Source organism: Anas acuta, chromosome 2, assembly GCF_963932015.1.
Source record: "Anas acuta chromosome 2, bAnaAcu1.1, whole genome shotgun sequence".
Taxonomy (NCBI): domain Eukaryota; kingdom Metazoa; phylum Chordata; class Aves; order Anseriformes; family Anatidae; genus Anas; species Anas acuta.
This window is the reverse complement of record NC_088980.1, coordinates 136,766,143-136,789,826: the sequence shown is the minus strand read 5'-3', so window position 1 is coordinate 136,789,826 and position 23,684 is coordinate 136,766,143. Positions and strand designations below refer to the sequence as shown.

General features: G+C 43.3%; 1 protein-coding gene across 4 annotated transcripts in view; it reads left to right on the top strand.

Moving 5' to 3' along the window:
- SNX31 (sorting nexin 31) overlaps positions 1-23,684 on the top strand; it is a 29,484-nt gene that overhangs the window by 2,439 nt on the left and 3,361 nt on the right. For all 4 annotated transcript variants that reach the window (XM_068672371.1, XM_068672373.1, XM_068672369.1 and 1 more), the window contains 10 exons: positions 2,897-3,011; positions 4,041-4,105; positions 11,547-11,657; positions 16,812-16,902; positions 18,241-18,328; positions 19,827-19,896; positions 20,417-20,509; positions 21,145-21,348; positions 21,873-21,953; positions 22,940-23,017. In XM_068672371.1, the coding sequence (XP_068528472.1) occupies positions 2,954-3,011; positions 4,041-4,105; positions 11,547-11,657; positions 16,812-16,902; positions 18,241-18,328; positions 19,827-19,896; positions 20,417-20,509; positions 21,145-21,348; positions 21,873-21,953; positions 22,940-23,017 (939 nt within the window). In that variant the 5' untranslated portion in view covers positions 2,897-2,953. The remainder of the gene's footprint in view (positions 1-2,896; positions 3,012-4,040; positions 4,106-11,546; positions 11,658-16,811; positions 16,903-18,240; positions 18,329-19,826; positions 19,897-20,416; positions 20,510-21,144; positions 21,349-21,872; positions 21,954-22,939; positions 23,018-23,684) is intronic.

The window sequence follows — 23,684 nt, the reverse complement described above, 5'->3', positions numbered from 1 at the left end:
GGCATCAGCACACCGATGATGGAGTGTGGTCCTGGGTGAAAGGACTCGTCTGTACAGCATAGGCAGAACCTGTCCCAAAAGCAAGCTGATGGGATTAGGCCAAGCAAGAGGTGATTAATTCAATTACACTTTAAAACTGATGATGCCTCCTGCTGAGGAGGGAATAATTTATTGCAGAAAGATGAAAAAGAAACAGCACCAACTATAGCACATCTTTAAAAGATAATCTTTCTAAAAAGGGGAGTAAAGATGTCGTACTTAGGGAAGCTGCTCTGTCTGTGGCTCTTTGATGTGGAAGTTGTGGAGGAAGAACAAATACCTCCTCTACAAGGCTGGAGCATCCTACCTGGGCTCCCAGCACAGCAAAAATCAAGCTGCTTGTTGTGGTCCTGTGGGCTTTCTTGCCCTGTGGTAGGGAGCTGGCAGTGGGGCTGTGCCCAGCACTGGGCAGTGAGGCAGGATCAGCTCAGGCTGCTGCTGCACAGCAGTGGCAGGAGACGCACACGATGCCTGCAAAGAAGTTACTTGGCCAGAGATATAAGGAGGGTGAAGAATGAGAGATCTCCCCCTGGACAGCTTGTGGGCAGGAGGACTTGGAAGTACATGGCTGGTTGAGTAGGTCCAGCTAAAAGATAGTTGCGGTGTGCTGGGCACCCTGGCACGGGGCTGAAACGTGTGTCTTGTGTTGGGTGGTTTTAGGTTGGAGAAATAAACCCAGAGCCTTAAGGAAGAATGGTGGGAAGCAGATTTGGGGGAGGAGGATCTGACTGGCAGGGCAGCAATGTGCAGGCTGTTGGTGCCTGGAACCACCAGGTGTGATGTCCTCTGCCCCAAGTTGTGCCAGGGGAGGTTTAGGTTGGAAATGAGGAGACATTTCTGTCAGAAAGAGCAGTCAGACATTTAGGACGGGTTGCCCAGGGAGGCGGTGGAGTCACTGTCCCTGGGGGTGTTCAAGGTGAGGTTGGACGTGATGCTTGGGGACATGGTTCAGTGGGTGACACTGGTGGTAGGGAGATGGTTGGACCAGGTGATCTTGGTGATCTTCCAACCTTAATGATTCTGTGATTCTATGTTGGTGATGGCTTGCATGTGAAATGTAGCCTGGGCTGTTGGGTCTGTGCAAACTTCAGAATTCAGGGGCATGTTTCTGTAGCTCCTTGCCATATGAAAAGGTCTAATTGGCAGGGAGAAGCTTCTCTTCTCTGTAGCCCTGATCCTGAGGACACACAACTGTATTTCAACAAATTTGCCAAGCAGCCAGCGCTGAGATGAATTTTATTTTTTTTTTTTTTATATTTAAAAAAAAAAAAGTAGGCCAGAGTCTTGGCTTGTGCAGAGGGGTGATAACAGACAGTGCAGCTTTGCAGGTGAGGCATGGCCTGCACGCAGAGGGAGGAGAGAGGACCTCCTGGTAGTGGCTGTGGCTCCAGCTCTCTAGCTTCTGGCAAATTTCTTGCTCTGTCTCCTCATTTTGCCTGCCTGTAGAACAGAGATAATATTTTTCACTCTTGGGTGAAGATCGCATATGTGAAGGACTCTGAAGATGAAAAGCACCTTATAGCAGCTATTACTGTTAGCTTCCCATAAAGCCAAAGCATGTAGTGCTACCTAACTCTTTTGTGCTGTGTAACTTGGAGCAATTCAGGCCTATCTAGTAATCAAGAACTCAAACAGCAACGTGTTGCCAGTGTAGGGAAAGTGGCGCTGTGAGGGTATGCCTGACTCCTCTTTCTATCTGCCAAGTGGGAGAAGGCATTGCTAATTTTTCAAGAGCAAACTTTTTTTTTTTTTCTTCTCCAAGCTTCAGCTGCTGGAGTCATGTGAAAGACTTGGGCAGCTGGGCCCGGAGGAAGAAGCCAGCTCGCAGGATTTAGTGACACTGACCGCTGAGCTGAATACTGGTGCTGAAAACTTAATTAGTAGTAATGTCTCTGCATGCTATAGGAGTGTCAGCTTACTGATCGGATGCCAGATGGTTTTGATTTAGGCGAAGGAAGGTTTCCAGACAGGTTAACTGATTCTTGTTGTGTTTAGTAATGTGCATATTGGGAAAGTAAGCAGAGCGTCTTTGTGTCTTGAGGTAATTTAGGTAATTTGCCTAAACAAAATATTAGAAGTTTGACGGTACTGTCAAAGTGAAACTCAACATCAAGCAGAGTTTAGCATCGTTTAACTTGAAAATACAATAAATAAATAAATAAAAGCATGCTTGATGTGGACTTGCTGCCAATTGCAATACTGTAATTGTGATTTTGCAGTCCTTTCAGGTCTGCTTATAAATGAGGTAGGTTTGTACAGACATTATACTCTTATTAGCCAGCTAATATAGCTGGAGGAAAAAATGATCTTTCAAATAGTTTGTGTTTCTGAAAGACTACCTGTTTCATTGACAATATTATGTGATCTGGTGAAAGATACTGCTCACTAGCAAAATAATAAAAGCCTCTGAGGTAGTAGAAGTCACCAACTTTTTTTTTTTTTTTTAACTGAAGTTTTTAACCCATAGTTCTGTGGTAGGTTAAAGAAATCCCATATGGACTTATTGAAAAGAGAAGACCTCTGCAACCTTATTGTGTTTGCCAATGAGGTGTAGCAGACCTAGCTGATAAGGTTCATACAATGCTACTTTTCTGACTTCAAGCAGGAGCTCCGAAGGAAGTGGTAAGGCTCAAAATGAGACACCCATCACTCTCTTGGGCTTGTCTTCAGTTGTCTGCTCAGGCAAAGGTCCCCATTTTCCCTTGCCATGGGCCCTGAGGGCCACCAGGGAGGTGCTGAGCGGGTATCTGCACTAGCTTGGCATCAACGCCTGTCAAAACAACAGAGCATCAAAAGCTTCTTGGAAGCTACGAACACTTCTTCACTGATGGAGAGTTTTCCTTTGGCTGTTTTGCAGCTGAGGCAGGTTTTTGGGAGCGCTGTGCCTGCTTTCCCTCCAAAGTTTTACCTGGCAATGACCCAGTCGATGGCAGATGAGAGACGGTCTCAGCTGGAGCAGTACCTTCAGAAGGGTAAGCTTGCATGTAACGACCTGATCAGCTGCCACACACGGGGCTTAAAACTTTGAGGATGTGTCCACAAACGTGACCACAGGGTGTTTTACCTTCTACACTGAGCTGAACAGGGAAATGCCTGAAAGGCAGGGGCTGAGTGTTGCAGCCTGGTCCTGTCTGTTGATTTACCAGCTCCAGAACAGCAGCATATTATGTTTTTCCTCTTAATTTCTTCTTCAGCTTTCACAAAATACAAAGGTGCAGCTTCACACACAGCTGGCACAGGGTCAGGTGTGAGAACTTGTGCCTGGGAGGAAAAAGGGAAAGGCAAAAGAGAAGAGAGGCCCTTGGACTGGCGGGAGCGTAACGTGGAACTAGGCTCTGAGTAAACTTCTTCCCTTCGAGGGCTGCCAGGCAGACATGGTAATTACAACAAGATAGAGTTTGTAGATAAAACTCAATCTCAGGTGTAGGGAGCTGAGTTATAAACCAGGCCTGCAGGATCACTGGAATTATCTCCTGAGTTTCACAGAGGCCAAGAGATTTAAAAAAATAAATAAAAACAAAAAAATATATATACGTTTTGACTACTCCCCCCAAAAAGGGTGTGTGGCGGGGGATGAGTTTAAAGTGGTTTTATAGCCTCTGGCATCGAATACTCTGTGTCAAGACTTCCAAAGCAAACTCAGTATTAGTCTTTAAACCCTTACTAAGTGAAGAAGCGATTCTCTCTCTCAATCTCCCTCTGTTTTGTATTCAATGGTTCCTTTTAGAGTTACTGACCATAAATGACAATGGAGTTGTGGCCAAGGACTTGACTGTAGTCCCTCTTCGGGAGAACAGCACCATGCATCTCTTGCACTGTTCATGGCTGCACAGGGATTTAACAACAGGCTAGTAAAGACAGCTGTGCAGAAACCAAAGGATGGATAAAGTTTAATCAGCAGTCATGTCACATACATCTAATTTTTTCAGACAATGGCCATGTTTTTTCTCTTTTGGCTAAGTTTGTTGTCCTCTTTTTCTCCTCTGACTCTTGTTTTCCAGTTACTTTGGATGCAAACATTACCAAGAGTGAAGTCTTCATAAACTTTTTCCGGAAGCTACAGCTGGTAAGTTTTGAGCTTTTCAGCCTAACATGAAAGAGCTGAAACATTATCCTACCTCCTGAGTTCAAGGTTTCCTTTGCTATCTTCCTTTCCTTGTGTTCTTAGCATATCGGTCCTGTAAAGCCACGAGTTCTGGTGACAGTGCTCTCTCTGAAGCCTAGGTGGCAATAATAGCAGCATTGCTATTGTTTTGTCCATGTACAAACTTGCTTCTCACATGGAAAGAGCTGTTTGCTTTGTTATGTCCTGTGGCGTATCTGATGGATCTTTTTTTGCCTCTAAACAGTTCCCAGAAGAGCCTTTGTGAGAGCTCAATAGAGGGATTACATCCTCTCTTGGATTTTGCAACTGTAAATGCTTTTTGGTTGTGTCAGTACTTTGTACTGATAAGTATATTGATGACTGCTGTGGAAATGTCAGGTTCTCTTATCTTGTGACTGTAGTGATGGGCACAGTCTGGCGTGTATTTGGGTTGCTGCAGCCTGGATGGCTTTTGAAATCTGCTTTAATTTGGCCCATGACATGTATGATTCTCTGGCAGGGATGGAGAGCTGGAGGACAAGCATAGGAGGAGGGGAGAAGAGAGAATAACCATCAAATTTTATGAGCATATGTACTCTCTGCTGTAATGCTCGCTCTTGTAAATGTGAAATCAGAAGTCAGTCATGGTTGCTTAAGGACTTCTAGGTGTGTTCACCTGGCTCTGCAAATGTGAAGAAGCATTTTTAACAAATTCTAGAAAGATTTTCCCTATATACTCTGTAAATAAAAAGATGCAGTTTATTTACAGTCTCTTAAATTCAGATGCAGTTTATTTACAGTCTCTTAAATTCAGATGCACCAAAGTGCTCAGGACAGTGGGATGAAAAGCCCCTTTCCCATTACGAATTTCTTTCATGAGAAGCACTCCTTTCAGTTCTGATCCAGTGCCTGTTACAGCCCGAAAGATAACTCCAAGCCATTACCGTTGAGTCTTAATTAGTCTTGATTAGCCTGATAACAGGCCTGCTACAGAAAGTTAGATCTGTCAGGAATGCCTGCAATTTTCCCTCAAACAATGCCGATTGACTTCTTCCTAACAAAGTTCTGGCAAGAAGTAAGTTTTGGAAGTGCACATTTGCAGTGTCTAAGGAAGGTTTTTTTTGTCATGGCTTTTTTTTATTGTGGATTTCTGTTAACATACCTGCACAAATGATGCTCTACGTCCAGGTTTCTTTCTCTACTGCAGGCACTTCTGGTGAGGGGAGGCGACTCTCCATCAGGCCGTGTGCAGGACTTATTTGACTTACAGTTATGTGCATGCTTATTAAGGCAAGTGGTGGTTGTGCTGCCAAAAGCAGTCGGTTATTTTAGCAGATTTCAAGGTAGGCGCTGAATTATACCTTAAAAGTTAGTGCCAGGTCAGTACATTCTCAAGACATAAAATTAACCCAAATTTCTGTTGCACAGTACAATGGATTTTCGTACACAACGTCTGAGCTTCCTGCTTGGCAAGGACAGTGGTTCTCCAGCTTTGTCAGTTTACAATTTCACCTTATAATTGTTGTGCTTACACAAATCACCACTTCATAATACAAATAGCAGCAGCGCTTTGTGTTCTTTCATTACGGCAAAGAACAGACTGCTAAGAGAGATCAAAGGATCAAATAACTTTGCGAAAGACGTGAGCGCATCCACTGTCATTAGCTGCGCGCAGTGCCTTTAATTGGTGCAGCAGACGTTTGAATAAGTGTTCATTTTGGCTATTAAGGAATCTCATTCAACAGGCTGGCTTCGTTGTGCGTGTTCCCGTAGCTACCGGTCTATTAAGGGACTTGTGAAACGTTTTATGGCAGAGTGACAAAGTTTCTGTAACAGTTTTGAAAGACACGGAGTGAAGTTTGTCTTGAAAGCACCTCTGTGCTGTGCTTTCTCTGCTGTTGAAGATGTGTAGGCAGCGCTTAGTGCCCTACGCATTCCTCAGGAGTGAACACAGTGAGAGTTTGTGTTGCTGCTACCGAGTGCTGAAACCAGGCAGTCCCCTCAAACCCGCTCTGTTTGTTACGCTGCAAGAGGGATGATTAATCAATGATTCAATAAAACATCAGGAACGTGATGAAACAGCAGGCTGCCTTTCCATTGGTGACGTGGGCTGGCTCTGGCTCTACCTGGAGCAAGTTAATGTAATTAATGCACACTTTTACAAGCAGCCTGCCAGCTGATGTGGGAGAAGTGGCAGAGAGACCCCGCTGCAGGTGATGAGGAGTGGGACTCAGTCTGTGACTTCTCTGTCCCCAGAGCTATTTATTGAGCAAGGAAAAACACTGCTGCTTTTATAATGTGAGGCTTCAGTTAAAATAGAATAAGAAGATTGATTTTTCGGCAAGATCTAGTCTAGCATACTGCTGACTTTTTCTCACCTTCACTTCTCTATTTCATTAGAGCTGTCCTCTCAGTCTGTTAGTGCTTGCAGAAGCTTCATTTTCTTGGCTCATCTTAGCGGTTTCAGCCTCTAGCTGAAGCTGTTTGTTGTACGTATATTTAGTCACTGACTAAAATAGAAGATGCAAAGAGAAAAAAAAATCAAGCTGAACTTGAGGCCTTTTTGGTTTTTGCCCTGTGTTTTGCTCTAGAATGGGGTTGTGAAGGGTGTGCCAAGACCAGCACTCTGCAGGGTGGGAGTGCTGCGTGGGGGCCACGGGCCAACCTGCTGCATTCCCCTGGCCATGTCTAGCAGGGCAAACTTTTCTAGCAGAGACAAGCCCATGCAGTTTAACCCTGCCTTCTAGGCCCTTGTTTTTGCTCAGCACCTGTTGCATAGGTTGTCACAGCGTGCTCCTTGATAGCAGGCATGTTCTGGCTGTCTTGCCAGCAACTTCATCTCCCAGGGTGAACCCTCAGGGCACCGTGGGGCTCCTGGTGCTCGTGGAAGCAGCTTTGCATATATGGAGGCTTTGCTCAAAGCAAGCATCACCAAAAGATTAACCAGCACCACTGTGTAGTCCAGTTGAATAACCAGACTCATAATGTGCCACCCTTCACCTCTCCTCGTCCTGGCTCTGCAAACTTGGATAATGACCAAGCCAGAGAGACGGATTCAGCACACATCCCGCTGTCTCCAGCCCCTAATGACAAAAGGCACAGTTCTTGCAAGAAGTCATTAACGTTAACAAGGTGAGACCCTTGTGGCTGTGCTGCTTCCTGCTCTTTTTTCATCAGGAGAAAGTATGAGCAGGTGTGTACATCCCTATCAGTTGTAGTGCAGGCCGTCTATATCCCTGAATGTCATCCGAGAGCACGATCTATCTCCGTGTTGGACATCCGTGGATTAATGCGATATATTTGGGATGTGGCTGGGAGTGCAGCCAGTCATTGTGCATCTGAAAAACATTGAGACCTCCTCCCTTGGTTTGGAGCTGGTGATCACCTCTTCCAGCCTGTGCTGCTGGTAAGCAGCAGCCTTCAGCATGAACAAAAGCATTCAGGTGCTGCCAAAAACACAGATGGAAAGTTTCTGAGTACTTGGGCAAATACAGCCTGATAACAGGCAAAGCAGTGTTCCTACGTGGTCCTTTATCAAAGGGCGTAAGGCAGTTCTCCTTCCTGGGAGCAAGCACGAGGCCAGGGATTAAATACTTGAGGGAGATGTGGTGTGCATGCTGTTGGAAGTGTAGGTAAAATGTAACCCAGAAATCTGCAGTTACCAGGAGTCAAAGCTGTTCTGATCACAGACTGAGTTTTCTTAGGCAGAGCCTCTGTCTCTGACCAGGCAGCTGCTGTTTCCTTGAGCAATTGCAACACTCACTGTTTGTGCAGGAGGTGGAGGAATACGTGTAATATGTTCCTCTGTACTCACTCTCAGTAGTTCACAAATATATTTGGATTTATATGCGTACGAATAGAAATCAGGCTAAGTACCTCTAATCTCAGTACTGCTCTAAAATTGTTATTCCTTATCAAATCAGGCTGGGCTTCTTATTTATAAACCTCCATTTCCAAAGTGCAGCTGGCCAGAAATCTGAATTTCATGTGGGAAGTCCCTGTACTTTCCAGCTTTTGCTGCATGCTGTGGTGGGAAGTCTCTAGCATAGAAAGTTCTGAAGAACTTCAGTTCAAAGATGTCTGATTTATTTTTGCTTCAATGTTAAGATTCAATTCAGTCCCCTATCCTGCTGTTCTTTACAAAGATGTTGTGCTTAAGGGCCTTCATTCATGCACTTTCTCCTCTTATGGACCATGCTTCTTAGCTGAGCAGCAAAGCCCTTGAGACCTTGAAGAGGGTTCGGCTTAGTGCTGACTTCTGTGAAAAGAGAATCATTTAACTTTATTTTCTGGGGAGTAAACTAGGAGGAAAGTGTTGTTTTTTTTTGGTTTTGTTTCCTGTGGGGAAACTATATAATAGGCATTTTTTGCAAAACTCTTCTTTCCATCAAAACCAAACCCCAGAGAAAGTCCCAAATCCCTGAGCAGCCCTGCATGATCTTGTGTTACATTAATGATGGAGCTGTGCTTCAGCCTCCTGGGGCAGGCAAGTGGGGAGCAGGCAGCAGTTCAGGTGTCTCAGGAGATTTTATCACAGGTAATAGTGACAGCAGTAGGGGAAGATTCGAATAAGCAGTATTTAGGAATGCAAGTGTGCAATTCTCATTACGTGGCAAGTTTCCTGAACTTCAGGACCAAAAGCATAGGAAATGTAGAGAATACTACTGGACGTGTACAGCTGCCAAAATACAATAATTTTTTTTAGATGTTGGAGCCTGATGGAAGCAGATGGAAGCGACAGCCGATGCTTCTTCTAAAACTAAAACAGCATTTGGGGAGAAGACCTGAACCTTTCTGGTTCACTGCTGCAAACTGCTTTCAAAAGTATTTTTCTGGGCCATTTTGGAAGTGGTTGTAACTGCCACGTGTACTCCCTAAATGGATCGCCACTAATGCTGATAAGCACTCTTCCCTTCACATGTGTTTTAAACTTATTCTGGATTCTTTTATGTTGTTCTAGGGACGTGTCTGTATTTGTCTTTCTTGATTTCATACCGTCTTCTGCCTTACAAACTGCAATGTTTCCTCCTTTTGTTTTTGTGTAAGTAATTTTTCGGTCTTAACAATACTTTGCTGATAAGGGGCTAAGCACAAATATTTATAACACCGAACAATGTGTAGTGCTTCTGGCATGGGCAATTTTGCCTTCTGGGGTAAAAGCATGTGCTAAAGGGGGGGAAAATCCCCAAACCCAACAGTTCAAGATAATTCTCACTTCTGATTTTCTGTGCCATAGACATGGTAAGAGAATGTTATCAAAAGTCAGAGATAAGGAAGTGGGGGATTTGTCCCCTAGACCATGAAATGAAGTTCAGTGTGCAGTTGAATATGAGAAATTAAAGCAGTTTTAAAAGAAGACTGTGGAAACCACTCGCCTAAGTATTAAGCAGAAATCCCTAATGAGACCATTCTGGATGGAATTGAGATTTTCTTTTCTCTAATAAGTCATTTATTATAGAACCTCAAATTAATCTGCTTACCAATATGCTGCATGGTGTCCTTAAAGAACTCAAACTGTTTGGAAGCAACAGAAAGTTTGGATCATGCTTTTCTCCTGTCCTGTATCACCATGGAGTAGTGAGGTGGCAAACACGGTGGTGCAAGGTGTGACTCCCTTTCTGAGTGGCAGACTATTATATCTCTACAAAGACTATTATATCTCCACAAAAGCCAAGTACTGCTTCTTTTAATTAAGAGGAATGACCAGACCTGTTTCCTGGATAAGAAGGAAATTAGTTTGGGAATAGAGAGTAAATCTGAGTGGATTTACTCAGAAAGACTTCCGATAGGGCATTGGCTAATGCCCTCAGAAGTTCTCTTGTTTTTTAATGCATGCATGCAAACAGCTGGGTATGCAGCTGGGCGAGATGCTGGGTGTCAGAAAAATCTGTGGTAAGTCTGTTTAAATAAGAATGATCCGTATTTTTTCAAGACTCTTTTTTTTTTTCTTCCCCTTGACATATATCTTTTTACAAACTTTTGTTCATATATTCTTAATAGATGTTCTGGAAGACAATACGTTTTATTTGCATTTGATCTTATTTAAGAGTTATTTCAAGGTAACTTTTGTTTGCATTTGGCTTACTTAAGAGTTATTTCAAGGTAACTAAAGAACATGGTATTTCTGACCCAAAATAGTGATGAATCTGTGAAGTGAGTTGACTACACATTCTCCAGGGTACCCAAAGGGGAGTGGAAAATGGAGTACACAGCGTAAATGTCAGTCCTGCCACCAGCTCCTGCTGACATGTCAGGGTCAGGAGAGGCTCCTATGTACAGGCACCATGAAGCCTGCAGCAAGATACCAAGGGTATTTGACACCTAATAGCTCCCAGGGAGTTTTCTGTATCCTCCATCAGCTAGCAGAGGTGGATATGAGAAAATAAAATTTAATGTTGCATGCAGTATGTGCAATTACAGTATTTTCCTCCACTTTGAATCTCAAGGGAAGTATTTCTCCTTACTTAATAAAAAAAATGCTCGAAGGGCCATTGTTGTCCTCTGATCCAGCGCAGTCAACAGGAAAAGGAGCTGCAGCAACGAGTTTCTGCCACCTCATCCAGACACATCCCCAAGGGAATTCTCAAACTAGTGTCCCTCCTCTTGCAACAAGTAAGTCTGAGCTCTCATGCACAACATGGCATGGGGCTTTCTGAGTTTGAGCTGTGGAAAGCCATCTAGAGAGTGGAGAACACGTCATTCCCATGTGCAACCTCACCGTTAGAAATACGTGCCTTACTTCTAGTCCAACTGTCTACCGTCTACTGACAGCCAATGGATCTGGCTTCTGTGTGTTTGTTTTCCAGATTGCAAATCACACTTTTCTTATGTCTAGACATAAGAAAGACCTCTGAAGTCACTTATCTAGGTCATGAGGAAACAGGCCTCATAGTGCTTTTAGGTTTCTTCTTTGCCTATTTGTGGTGTTCTTGAACCCTGGGGCTCTGGTACTGCACAGTTTTCCAGGGGCAGTGGTTCTGTTGTATTAGGATACCACAGCCTCGTTAATCTCACTTGAGATTTTCCTATCTGTAGGTATAGGGCTGCATTTTTCCTTTTGGCAAGATTGCAGCTTTGAATATTCACATGCAGCTGTTTATCCACCTCCCCTTCTTAGTCTTTCTTCTTCCTAGGATAACGACTATATTGTTCCTACAGACACTGGCATGAAGTAACCCATGCTCAGCTTAACACCAAAATGACCCTCCCTGGATTCTGCTATATCTTCCCACTGGCTATTCTTCATGATTGTTTGTTTGTCATCTGCAAGCTCTAGCAGTAATTTCAGTAACTTATTGTTTAGTAAACAGTGACTTTAATTGCTAATTTTGCTGGAGTAATAGAGAAATGGAGCTTCAGCGTCTTCAGAAGGACTCCACCGATATGGGAAGCAATAAAACAATGTTCTGTTTCTACCTAACAGGCCACATTTAAGATCCAAACCCAGAGAGCCTTTCTGGACGTTTACCTTGCTGATGGCAGCAATATTACTCTTGATATCCAGACGTCAGATACTGCAGAAAGAATATTACAGGTAATGGGTTTCTAGAATCATGGAAATTTTCCATTTGTGAGAACTGGGCAAAAATGGGGATCATTTCAGTCAAGAAAGAGTAAAACTCCCTATCTGAGAAAATACAATAATATATTCTGTGGGTTTTGAGGGTTCTGTTGTGCCGGGGGTGTTCCTGATTTAGCAGATGAGCATTGGTTCTTAAGCTTGTTCATAAATATATCTCCTTAATGTTATGTTCCCTCTCCTTCTGTGGCTGTTGGCTGCCATGTTCAAGCTTCCTTCACTGATAGAATCAGCAAATAATTTTTATTTTTCCTTTGGGGAGACACGGGGTGTTCAAGGAAAGGTTGGACCTGGTGCTTTGGGGCATAGTTTAGTGGGTGATATTGGTAGTAGGGTGATGGTTGGACCAGATGATTTTGGAGGTCTCTCCCAAACTTAATGATTCTATGATGGTTCAAAATAGTAGTGTGTAAGCCAGCCCCAGAAAAGGGGTCCTCAGCTCCCCTAGCTGCCTTCCTCCTTCCACGTGAGGGCATCTTCCAGGCATCCCAACACAGCTGCCTTTGGCCACGCATGGGCCACTCCATCACAGAGCCTTGCTGAAGCCACTGCTGCCCCACCTGTGCTGTGGGCCCTATAAAAAAGGCCCCCTGCAGCTGGCCCACCACTTGCTGAGCTTCTGGGCCCTCTGACTGCCACTTTGTGTGGTGGGAAGAGAAACAGCAAGGCGAGGGGCAGGCCTCCTCAGTGTGAGGACAGCGATGCAGTTTGAGGAGGCACCTAATGAAAAGAAGTGTCGTGGGCAGAGGGAAAGTGCCTGCAGCACAGCAGACACCAGTGCTCGAGGGACCTCTGGCACCACAGACACTTACAGAGAGTACCAGTGGCACCACAACAATGCAGGGGACAGGCTGGCCCCTCACATATACAGCAACAGGGGGCCTGGGCCTAATCATCACCACAATGGTGGCTTAGGGCGAAGGCAGGAGCGCCATGTGGAGCAGAGGTGTGCCAACTGTCCAGAACACAGTGTGGGACCCAGCCATGGCCGTGAAACAGATGGTAACGTTGAACCCATGCATGGAAATCAACTGGAGAGTGGCATGGGACCCCAACATGGAACTGGATGACCCCCTGGTTCTGCACCCTGGCCTGAAAACATCCCTGATGGAAGGCATCCCGTCTGGGTGGTCCCGGGCAAGGACTGTCTTGTCCTGCTGCCAAACATGGAGATGAATCCACCAGGTGTGGAGGAATCGATGGAAGTGGATCCACCTCAGCCACAGCAGACCTGGAACTACCCCAGCATGTCTTTGCTACCTGCCACCTGAGCGCTCAAACAACGTCACAGCAGTGCCCGGCGAGCTCCCTACTCATTGTGCAGGCTCCATCCCAAGCTTTAGCTTGGAGCCACCAAACACCACGGACATCCCACAGGCTCACCTGCAAGATGTCCCGGCAAAAAAGAACTCTGTTGCCGATTCTCAGGGGTTGTGTGAGTGCTTCTCTCCCATCCGCCAGCCCTTGTGTATCCCTTCTGCACAGAGCCTCGAGGAAGAGCACAAGAGAGGACCCAGCTTCCTTCGGGCTGCTGCGCTGAGGCGACAGGAGGAGTCCCTGAGGGCCACCATGCACCTTTAATATTTGTGAAAATAGACTGAGGGGTGAAAATAGTAGTGTGTAAGTGAATATGAGTGGCTAATTTCTTATATTAGGAGTGAGTTTCTGTATCTGAGTAATTGGTAATGACAGACATGGAGAAGGCTGAGGTACTCAACTTCTTTGCCTCCATCTTCACTGACAGACGGAATTCCCAAGGCTTTTGTTTCCCTGAACCTGTAGACAGAGGCTGGGGTAGCAAAGTCCCAAAATAATAATGATAATAGTTCTACTACTAATAATGTGTACAAAATAAGTGATGCACACTGCAATTGCTCACCCCCCGCTGACTGATGCCCAGCCTATCCCCCAGCAGCTGGTCCCCCCCACCCTGGTCAGCCCCCCCTTCCCCCCATATTAATTGTTCATCATGACCCCATATGGTACGAAATACCCCTTTGGCCAGTTGGGGTCAGCTGTCCTGGGTCTGTCCCCTTCCAGCTCCTCCTGCACCCCCAGCTTCCTCGCTGCGCTGGCAGGGCAGTGTGAGAAGCTGAAAAGTCCTTGACTCAGTGTAAGCACTGCTCTGCAACAATTCAAACAAGTAGGAGACATTTCTGTCAGAAAGAGCAGCCAGGCACTGGGACGGGTTGCCCAGGGAGGTGGTGGAGTCACCGTCCCTGGGGGTGTTCAAGGAAAGGCTGGATGTGGTGCTTGGGGACACGGTTCAGTGGGTGACATTGGTGGTAGGGTGATGGTTGGACCGGGTGATCTTGGAGGTCTTTTCCAACCTCAATGATTCTCTGATTTTGGCAGAGTTCGGTTGAGAGAGCTTGAACTCTAGTAAAAAGTGATGTCCTAGTCTTGGCTGAAGTCTTAAGTAGCATGCTGTTGTGAAAGTCACCGTGCAATCAGAAAGCCTTGGCTGTTCTGCATGCTTCTCCTTTACTTGTTCTGCATCCCCTGACGTTTACTTGTGAAACTGTGCGACTTCCTCTGCAATATTGGCACGCTTCTAGCACTGTGGCTCTGGGATGTCAGTAACAGCTGTTGTGACCCATATAGTAAACAACTACTAGTTAAATTGTGAAACAACCGAATATTGTCGACACAACTGGCTGGCTTGTGCTTGAAAATTTCTGCTGGGGTTCCATCCCCATGCATGGAGAGGAGGCGCAGTGGCTCTCCATGTTGTAAATATGTGTGTGTGTGCATGGGCAAGGTTGAAGCCTCATCCTCAGTTCCTCCCATTCCCTAATGGTAACAGCAATAATCGCTGCCCTCCGCCAAGCTGCTATGTATCAGCCTGTCACCCACACACGGTTATGGTGAGCTGGATAACGCAGGGTAATCCATAGCTGTGAAGGCAGCCGGCTTCCTCCTGCCATGGGGTTTGCATCTCCCGGGGCAATGCTGGGACCGGTTCTTCCAGGGGATGGGAAGTGTCAGAGCCAGTCTTAGACCCTGCAAGAGGAGACTTGCGGAGGCTGAGGTGGGAGATGCTGAAGGCGAAATGTGTTGGAGGCAGTAAGGAGATCGGAATTTTGATTTGGGGAAGAGGGAAGTTGGTGCTAATAGGGTGCAAGAAGTAAGGAGATATTTCAGGTAGGAAATTTGCATAAGGACCTTGAGTAAGGAAAGGATTTGTCAATATGCTTTAAAAACGCTAATAAATAATGAGGCTTGATTACCTCATTAGTTGTGCAGTGGATCAAGGTAACTGCAAAGCCAGACAGTGACATTGTACATTGTGTTGTATACTGAGGTATATAGAGGCTTAACATTTGTGTAGAATTTTACAGAAACGATGACATTTGATTTACTGCAGACACCATTTCTTCTCTGGTGGTCTTAAAGACAAGACAGGGCTTTTAGGAAGTATTTAGGTTTCCTCACTGGAGATTCTGCATTCACTGTCCTTTTTACAGCTGTTGCTCCCCAGCATCCTTGTGTTCGGACCAACAAATACCAGACTCTGCCTCGATCCAAGAAATGAAGTAATTAATAATCCCACTGAATCTGGTCTGCCTGACATTCCTGGGAAATGCCATCTGGTTCAGTTAGAATTATGCAACTCAGGGGTCATATGTTGAAGCTTTGTGGCCAATTCCAAGTAATTTTGGGGGACTTCTTAGCACAGAGGCAGACGGAATGAAAGATGGTGCCGCTGATTGTTCACTTCTTCATACTTGTGTTTGAACTTCTGAAAGTTTCTTCCCATTCTGGTGATGAGTGTGAGGCAAACACGTTGTACGCTCTGCTGCCCTCTCTGGTAACAGCCCCGATATTAACAAGGATAAGGAAAACCTCAAATATGTGTTTCTTAATTTTAACTTGGAACAATTCTTCTATATTTAGTTTGTCTGCCTTTTCCATGGACAAAAACATGTCTACTTTCCAAACCAGCTGGTACACCTGGGGGAAAACCCTTCTGAACTGCAGAGATAAGTGAATTTACAATGCTTTCAGTGTGACACGGAGCTGGCGATGTTTCAGGATTGGCACCTTCTGGAAGAAGTCTGAAAACCAGTACCTCCACCTCCTGTTCAGACAAAAGGAAGTCCAGCTTCTCCGAACAATGTCTGACTCCCCTATCAAGTTGCACAATCTGCCAGATGAGCTAGGAGAGGAATGTTCTCCGGGGTGGAGAGTTTTCTTGCTGTTCTCACACCACTTTCCTGAGTGAGCTCAGAAGATTATGGATACTGCAGAACTTGGGAACGCTGTAATAGCGCTCTGCTCTTTGAGGTTATGGCTGCTTGAACTAATGCTTTGATGTTTTTTCAGGACCTAAAGCAAAACAAGACGATTGCCCCAGTCTGATCCAGCTTTTACTGTGCTCACCTCTGCCTGACTTTTCTGTCCCCATTATCCCATTGTGCAGCTGGTTCTGCAGATCACTTCTGGTTTTCTTCATTGGTGTCACTTCTGTCCTTTTTCAAAAAAGATGTGGAAGGGCCACATCAAGTTATATAGCTATTACATGTCCAAATGTCAGGCTGGGTATGATTTTTCCTTCTTATGCACTGTCGATAATGAAAGGTCAGCAGAGCTCAAGTCTACTCTTGACAGAACCTTTCCAGAGAAGTGTAGAAACCTACAAACATGCCTGTTGCTTTCAGTGAAGGGGGCAAGGCTCATAGATATTTCCTAGAAGTGCAATACTACAACTGTAGTGCAACTCCACAGCTTAGAAAATACACAGATTGTTTAGAAATATTTATCTGTGATGTTCTTGAATAATGTTATTGGCTCAGAGAATGCAGTGATACTGTACAAGGAGATTTGAGGATTTGATAGTAAAGATCTGGGAGTAACATGGCAGATGCCTTGCATTGGAGTACACTTAAATGTATGTCAGAGTACAAAACATTTTCAGTTTTACTACACTTTTACATTACTTTGAAACTCATGAAACTCTTCGCAAATGTGAATATTGCAATGTGGGAAAGGTTCTTTCCCACATAGAACATAAGGAAGTTTGAAAATTAAGTTACGTTAATAGGTACTGAGTGTCTCTTCGTTATTCATGCCAGTGGATAGCTAACATTGTCTTTTTTGTTTTTAAAGGTTACATCATGCAAGATGGGGATAGCAAGAGAATTAATAAAATACTTCAGCTTCTTTTTCATTCAAGATCGTGATGATGGAGCCCTGTCTGGTAAGCTGCTGAGAGTGCTCAACTGAGGCCTCTGATTTTTTGTTGGCTGCAGTGACTGATCCTGGAGCCTCTGAACAGTCTGCATGAGCCTCTTTAAGCTGAAAGTCCCATCCTGTCTGACAAACCCCCTCGGGCTCATTCCCTGGATGGCTCAGCTGCTACGTTCTGGGAAGGAGCAGTAGTGGGGAACAAAGCATGGCAGCAGAGAGGTGTGGTGCAGGGGACTTTCACATGTGACTATCATGCCCCTTGCTGTTTACAAGACATGTAGCAACTTTACCACATGGGAACTATTAGGTGTATCTTCTGGGTAGGCATTGAATCAGATGTTATACCTACATAAACCACTTGTAATTCACAGATCACATGCTGAGTTTAACAATGGGACCGGAAACTCTTTTGTTATATTTATAAACAATGCCTGTGGCTTGCTTTCCTTTATACCTTGACGTGCTTCATTACTTACCTAAGCTTAAATGTGATAGCACTGAGCAAGCTGTAAATCTGAGCTGTGAGTCTCTTTATAGTCATAAAATGTGAAGGGTCTTTTATGTTCTCATTGGTCTGCTGATGTCCTTTTCCCCTTATTTATCTTATTGTTCTTATTTATAACCCCCGTGTCCCCCTGTTCTCTCAGCCTGTGAAACGACTTGCTGAGTGCACAGAATCCCTGACTGTCAGTCTCAAATGTGTCCAGATATAACACATTTTACATGCTGTTCTAGTGAAGCCACAGATGGATTTCTTTTTTCCTTGTATTGTGATATAATTAGATACCCAGGAGAACAGAAAAGATTTTTAATTGATTACATTTTTATGCATTTTCACAATCGCATTAAGTCCAAAAGTAACCCACAGTCCACTGCCAAGAAATACCTAAGCTCACACACTAAAAATCACGTTGAGATGTTCTGCTGAATTGTGGCATTTACAGGAAAGCAGTGACCCCTGAAAAGCTGCATGCTTTTCTTCCTTTACATTAGCTAAAGCACTGTTCTCTGGTCTTCCATTAAAGAAAGATACCAGTCTTGGAAGCTTGCATCTACACATTTTAAATGCAGAAGCATCTATCCTGCTTCTCTCTCTTCAGAGAGAAGGATATTCTGTAAGAGTATAATCTGAGGGAGCATAGATACTCTGCAAGTAACAAAGCTACATGAGTTTAGACTTGGATAACTAACCTCTCACTTTATTTTAACCCAGAATTTGTGCTTGTGAGGTGCCTCTCCAAAAGCACTGCTAATCAGCACTAACTGAAATGTGAGAATAGCTGGGGTATTTCACTAGATTTCACCAAATATTTTTCTCTTCTTTTTGTTTTTCCTTTTCTTTTCCCAGTGGTGAAGAAAGTGGCAGAATTTGAACTTCCTTATGTGAGTCTTCAGAGCATGAAAGAGTTGGACTGTAAGCTTGGGATCAGGAAGTGGTGAGCAAGAAGCTTAAGAGAAACTAGCAAGATATGTGGCAACTGCCACAGTGAAAGAGATCCTTTGAATAACTTATTTACAAAGTCTTTAAGTCTCAGCAACCTGTTGTATTCTGAGGCTGGTTTGTAATTGGGATTGACTGCTTCCTATGTCTCTGCATATTTTTAATTTTATCACTGCAGTATTCCTGAACCATCTTTTGCTGCAGCAAGATCTTTACTCTCTCACTTCTGGAATACAGATGAGAGGTGTTTTGTGGCTGCTCCACTCCTAATTCTTCTACCTGCATAATGCAGCGACCACAAATGGATATACACAAAAAAACAATATAAAAGAGAGCTCTGAGTTCAGAGTTGCAAGCCGCAGCTCAGTTTGGGCAGAGATAGATTGCTTGTTATCTAACATGCTCACTTCTACATGCTAATACACAAAATATGTGGAGCAATAGCTTCAGTATTTATTTTGGTAAGCGGTCTGTGAGCAGCAGAGCACTCTTCCCCCTTCATTTGCTCACAGCTTAGCTCAGTTGTGCTGATAGAATCGTGTGGGCAGACAACTGGGGAACTAACTGAGGCTAAGAACAAGTTGCTGGACACTTTTGTTTTTCTTGTTGTTGTGTTGTTTTTTTTTGTTTTTTTTTGTTTTTTTTTTTTGCTGGCTTATATTTCAGCCTGGGTCAGACCTACAGCCTCACTTGCTGTGCTGGCTTGTGGGTGAGGATAAACCCTGGGGACAGGGAGACTGGTGCCAAAGTCCTGCTTGTCAAACAGTGCCCTGAAGGTGCAGCAAAGCAATTTAGCTGAACCAGTCTCATGGCTCATTGGGGTGGTTGTGGTCTGGTCTACTTCTCCACGCAGTGAAAAAGAAAAATGCTAATAGCAGGGTTAGTGAATTGAATTGTCTGCAGCAGGTGAATGCTTAGAGCAAGGAGTGTGGTTGGGAGCAGGGGTGGAAGAAAACCATGTCTTTTGGTGGCAGTGAGCAAGGTTGCTTGGCTTGAAGCTACGCAGAAATCTGGTTTTTGATGCTTATAACTTGTCTGGTTTAAATCTACTGGGCTAGAGCTTGGCCTCTACAAAGCATTCTCTGTTTCCCTACATGTGCACTTATAAATTGCACATATTTAAACTACCAGTGGTGGTAGATGCTATGGGAACCTTACCAACTTTTATGTAGGTAAGGCATGGGCTGTCTGAGAAAAGGAGGAGGAAAGTTTTAGTTTTAAGTTGTAATTGTTAGGTTTGGTACCACTAAAATCAAAGTGGAAAGGTTGGATATCCAAACTAAAGGTCACTTCCATTTTATGACAACGTATAAAGAATGAATGATGTAACACTTCAAAACCAGGACTTTTTTTTTTTTATAATCTGGTGGATAATGGTAGCTTGCTGGGTTGAGATCCCATCATTATTTTTAGCTGAAAAATCAAAGGGTTATATTAAGAAACTTAACTTCATATTTTATTTCACTTTTTTCCCCCCCCTTGGCATGGAAAAGGTATATGGATCCTTCTCTTGATACGCTGCTGACAGATTGTAAAGCTTCAATGAATTTGCTATATATGCAGGTAAAACTGAAAGCTCTTCTGAATTTTAAAAGCTAACTTCTTCAAATTTTCTTCCTTTATACAAGTTCCTTAAATGTTTGGTATAATTACATTAATGTCAGGTATGTTTTTAAATGGTTTCTGGTCTACATTACCTTGCTATGCTTTTCTAATAGATGGGTATAGCTATTGATCTTTGTTATCAGACTCATGTACTTGAGGCACTATCTCATCCCTGTTTTGTTTTTTTTTGCATGGGAAAAGTATTGCACAGAAAGACACATAGGGATCTGTCCACTCTATTTTTGAATCTCTGTGTATAGGCAATCTTGCATTATATGACTTGAATTCTCAGCTGTAGGTGTGTTGGGTTGTACTAGCTTTGGGAACTATCAGAAATATAAAACAGCATAGTGTAAACTTGATGCTTTTTTTTTTAAGGGGGAGGAAGGTGGTTTTGGTGTGTCTTTTCTTGTGTGTGTGAAAGGGAATACATTTTTGCTGACTGTTTTTGCTATTTAAAAAAAAAAAATGTTTTAAGGCAATCCAGGAAGTTAAGAGGAATTGGATTAAACCAACAGAAGGGCAGATGCAAGAGCTTGAATTTCTACAAAAAAATAGAAACAAAGCAAAGGTAAAATGTTATTTTTTTAAAAGGTAATATGGTATTTTATAAACAATATAAACAGATCTAAGGAGTGGATTTCAAAGGAGTGATATCAGAGGCTATGACTCTGAAAATACAGCATGGTTTTGTGGACTGGTTTGAGCTAGAGACCCAGGTCTCCTGGCCACATATTGAGTTATCAAATAGAAAAGGAGGTTCCTATCTCTGGAAGGATTTTAAAATATCCCAAAAGAATGACTTGGATTCCAAGGGCTAGTAGGAATCTTAACCATGAATCCTAGTCTTCCTGATGAGATACTAAAGTTTGGCATAATTTTAGGAAATGAAATGGAAATTAAGATTACTGGGATAGCTGTTCACAGTATTTCCTGCTGGTCAGTTTTAGTTCTTCCCCTCAGCATGGCTGAGAAGCATTCCAAAGACACAGCTACTCATACTCAGTGGAGTGGGGGAAGTTGCTAAGTCAGAACTATGAATTCTACTCTCTGAATCCAGCATGGAAATGTTATGGTAAATCTGTCCACCCAGGAGAAAGAAGATTAGGAATCTGAATGATATGCTTCATAGCCCACTTCTTTTCAAATCACTAGATTTCACGTGCCTCTACAGCAAATAATTTTAGTTCTGTCTTTCTGGTGCAGTTCCTGGAGAAGATTCGAGAAGTGCAGTTCTATGGATATGTACGGCTTGATCCTTGCATTTGTGACTATCCAGAAGTAGGCTGCTCGGCTGAAATCTATGCTGGAAATAACGAGATAAACTGTTGCATAAAATTACCCACTAACCAAACCAAAGAGGTCAGCTTTAAAATCAACAGGTTGAGAAGTTGGCAGGTCACTTTCCTTGTAAGTACTTAAGCTGAGTTTGTATCTAAATTTACTTCTTCTGTGTGAAAACTAAGGCTATCAGCCAATGGCAAGTCTGGGGAGGGGGATTCTGTTTTAAATCACTCCCATCTGTCCATATTCCTCTGCAAACCTATCCTAGAACAAACTCCCTTGGCAATCTTCGCAGCAGTAAATATACTTATATATAAATAATAATTGGAAACAATCTAGCCTTACTCTGTTGTCTTCCTTCCCTGGCATTCTGTTCATGCTTTTCCTACCCTTCTCCATTCTCATTGAAGGGGGAGCTGGCAGAGCATTTTGTGTGGGAGCAGAAGAACTGTTCTAACCAACTTTACACTTGCAAAGGCTTCCCCTTCCTCTCTCCCTCCCTCCCACTTGCTTCCCCCCACCAGAAGAATTGTTCTGGTACGGATCTTCAGCCATTTTATTTATATACTGAATAAAATGAACCTGATTGACTAGTTCTGATGTAAGGCTGAACACCTTCATGCTGTTTCTTCTGTTCAATGTTTTTTCAGGGTGAAGAAGGCACTCTGGAGTTCAGATTTGAGTACAATGACTCGGGCACATGGGAGTGGATAATTTTGTACACAAAGCAGGTGAGTTCTCTTTCCTTTTAGGAAAGGATCAGAGTAAAATTAGAGCCATGAGGATCTTTAGGAGTGATTGGTCCATTTCTACCCAAGTGCAGCAGCTATGTTTTCAGGCAGGGTTAGCCTTGGTACAGAGTTATCTGAGGCAAAGCATTTGATTTTCTATTATATGGGGAAGAGATTTTATATAAATATTTTCCATGGTGAGAGAAATGTTGTCCAGCACTCAGCAGCAAGGCTTGGATGGAGCACGAAGGTGCTATTTACTTACTGGACTCAGTAAGTATCCAAAAATCATTAGTTGGTCAGACCCACCTAAAGCCAAAAGCTCTCATCTTCCACAATAAATCCTGTTGTTCAAATATGCCATAATAACACAGGTTAATAGAGGGTGTGAATATGTGACATCATAGTGGTTTCTTTACATATAAATAATCCTTAATTAGGATTTTATAGAGTGCCATTCCTCCCTGATGTTATGTGGGATGAGCACGTAGAGCTCAGGTCATATTAGTTGTGCAAGATGCGACTCTATGATCTAGTCTACAAACCACTGGTAAAGCCATCTGGTATAATCACCAAAGCTTTAATTTTTAAGCAGGGCTGAGTGCCTGTAAACTCCAGCTTGCTTCATTTGTTGAAGTGTTCTTGATGCTGATGCTCCACATTTGATTAAACTTGCTTAGGCTTTGGTGCAATCTGGCAGCCTTTAAGGTAGCAACCACAGGCAGCTAGAGAAAACAACCTGCTTCAAAAAAGTCACAGAAACTCTTATTCTGCTCTCTGAACAGTGCCTTGAAAGTTATGCTGAGGCTGGACTTTAACCAACTGCAGCTCGTATGGTGCACTGAAAGGATGTTGAGCGCAGAGTAAAACTCACTGAATTAGGAAAGTAATCATTCTCCAGTTAGGGATGATAATTTCCTGGTGGAAGAGGAATGGAAGTCAACTACATCTTTTAACTGAAATGTTCTCCTGTTTATCCTCTTCAGGCCTTTCTGCTCAGCAGCTGCTTGAAGAAAATGATATCGGAACAGATGATTAAAGAAACCAACAAAGTCCCAGAAATGGTGAGCATGTGTGTGTGTAGGTGCCTGAATTTGTATTTAAACTAAACAAAACTGCTACTGCTATCATTCTTTTAAATGTGCTAAGAAAAGTCCCATTGATGAAAAGGGTCTTATATGTTCCAGCATGTCAGTACAGAATTACTTGACTGTACATCTCTGCTCTGTTTTACTGAAAATAATATTTGCTCTAAATGTTAAAGGTGGTTTGTCACTGCAGTTTTAATAGTCTGCTTTGCATGCTTTGACTTTCATTCTTACTGCATACAATAAAAGACATTTATGGTATTTTTTTAATGTTCTGCTCTACCCTGTTCTATCCATATCTGGGTTTCACTTCTTCACCACTTCATTTGCTTGCTCCATCTGTTGCAATGTTAGACCAATTTGAGATCTGACATTCACACGCTTTATTTTAAACCAAAAAGTATCTCTGTTAATAAAATAGAAGCACGATTTCTAGCTAAAATACCTCTTCTGTCTTTTGTGTAGGCCTTAAGCGTGAAAACATGTTTAGATATTTTATTAAATCTCTAGCATTAATAATGCCTTTTTTAACCTTGTGACACCTAAAGACTTTTAATGTTTGCTTTCTGAAAACTTACGAGAAAACAAAGGAAAGAAAACTGATCTTCTAGAACCATGCTGATTAGTGAGCAGTGAGGTAATG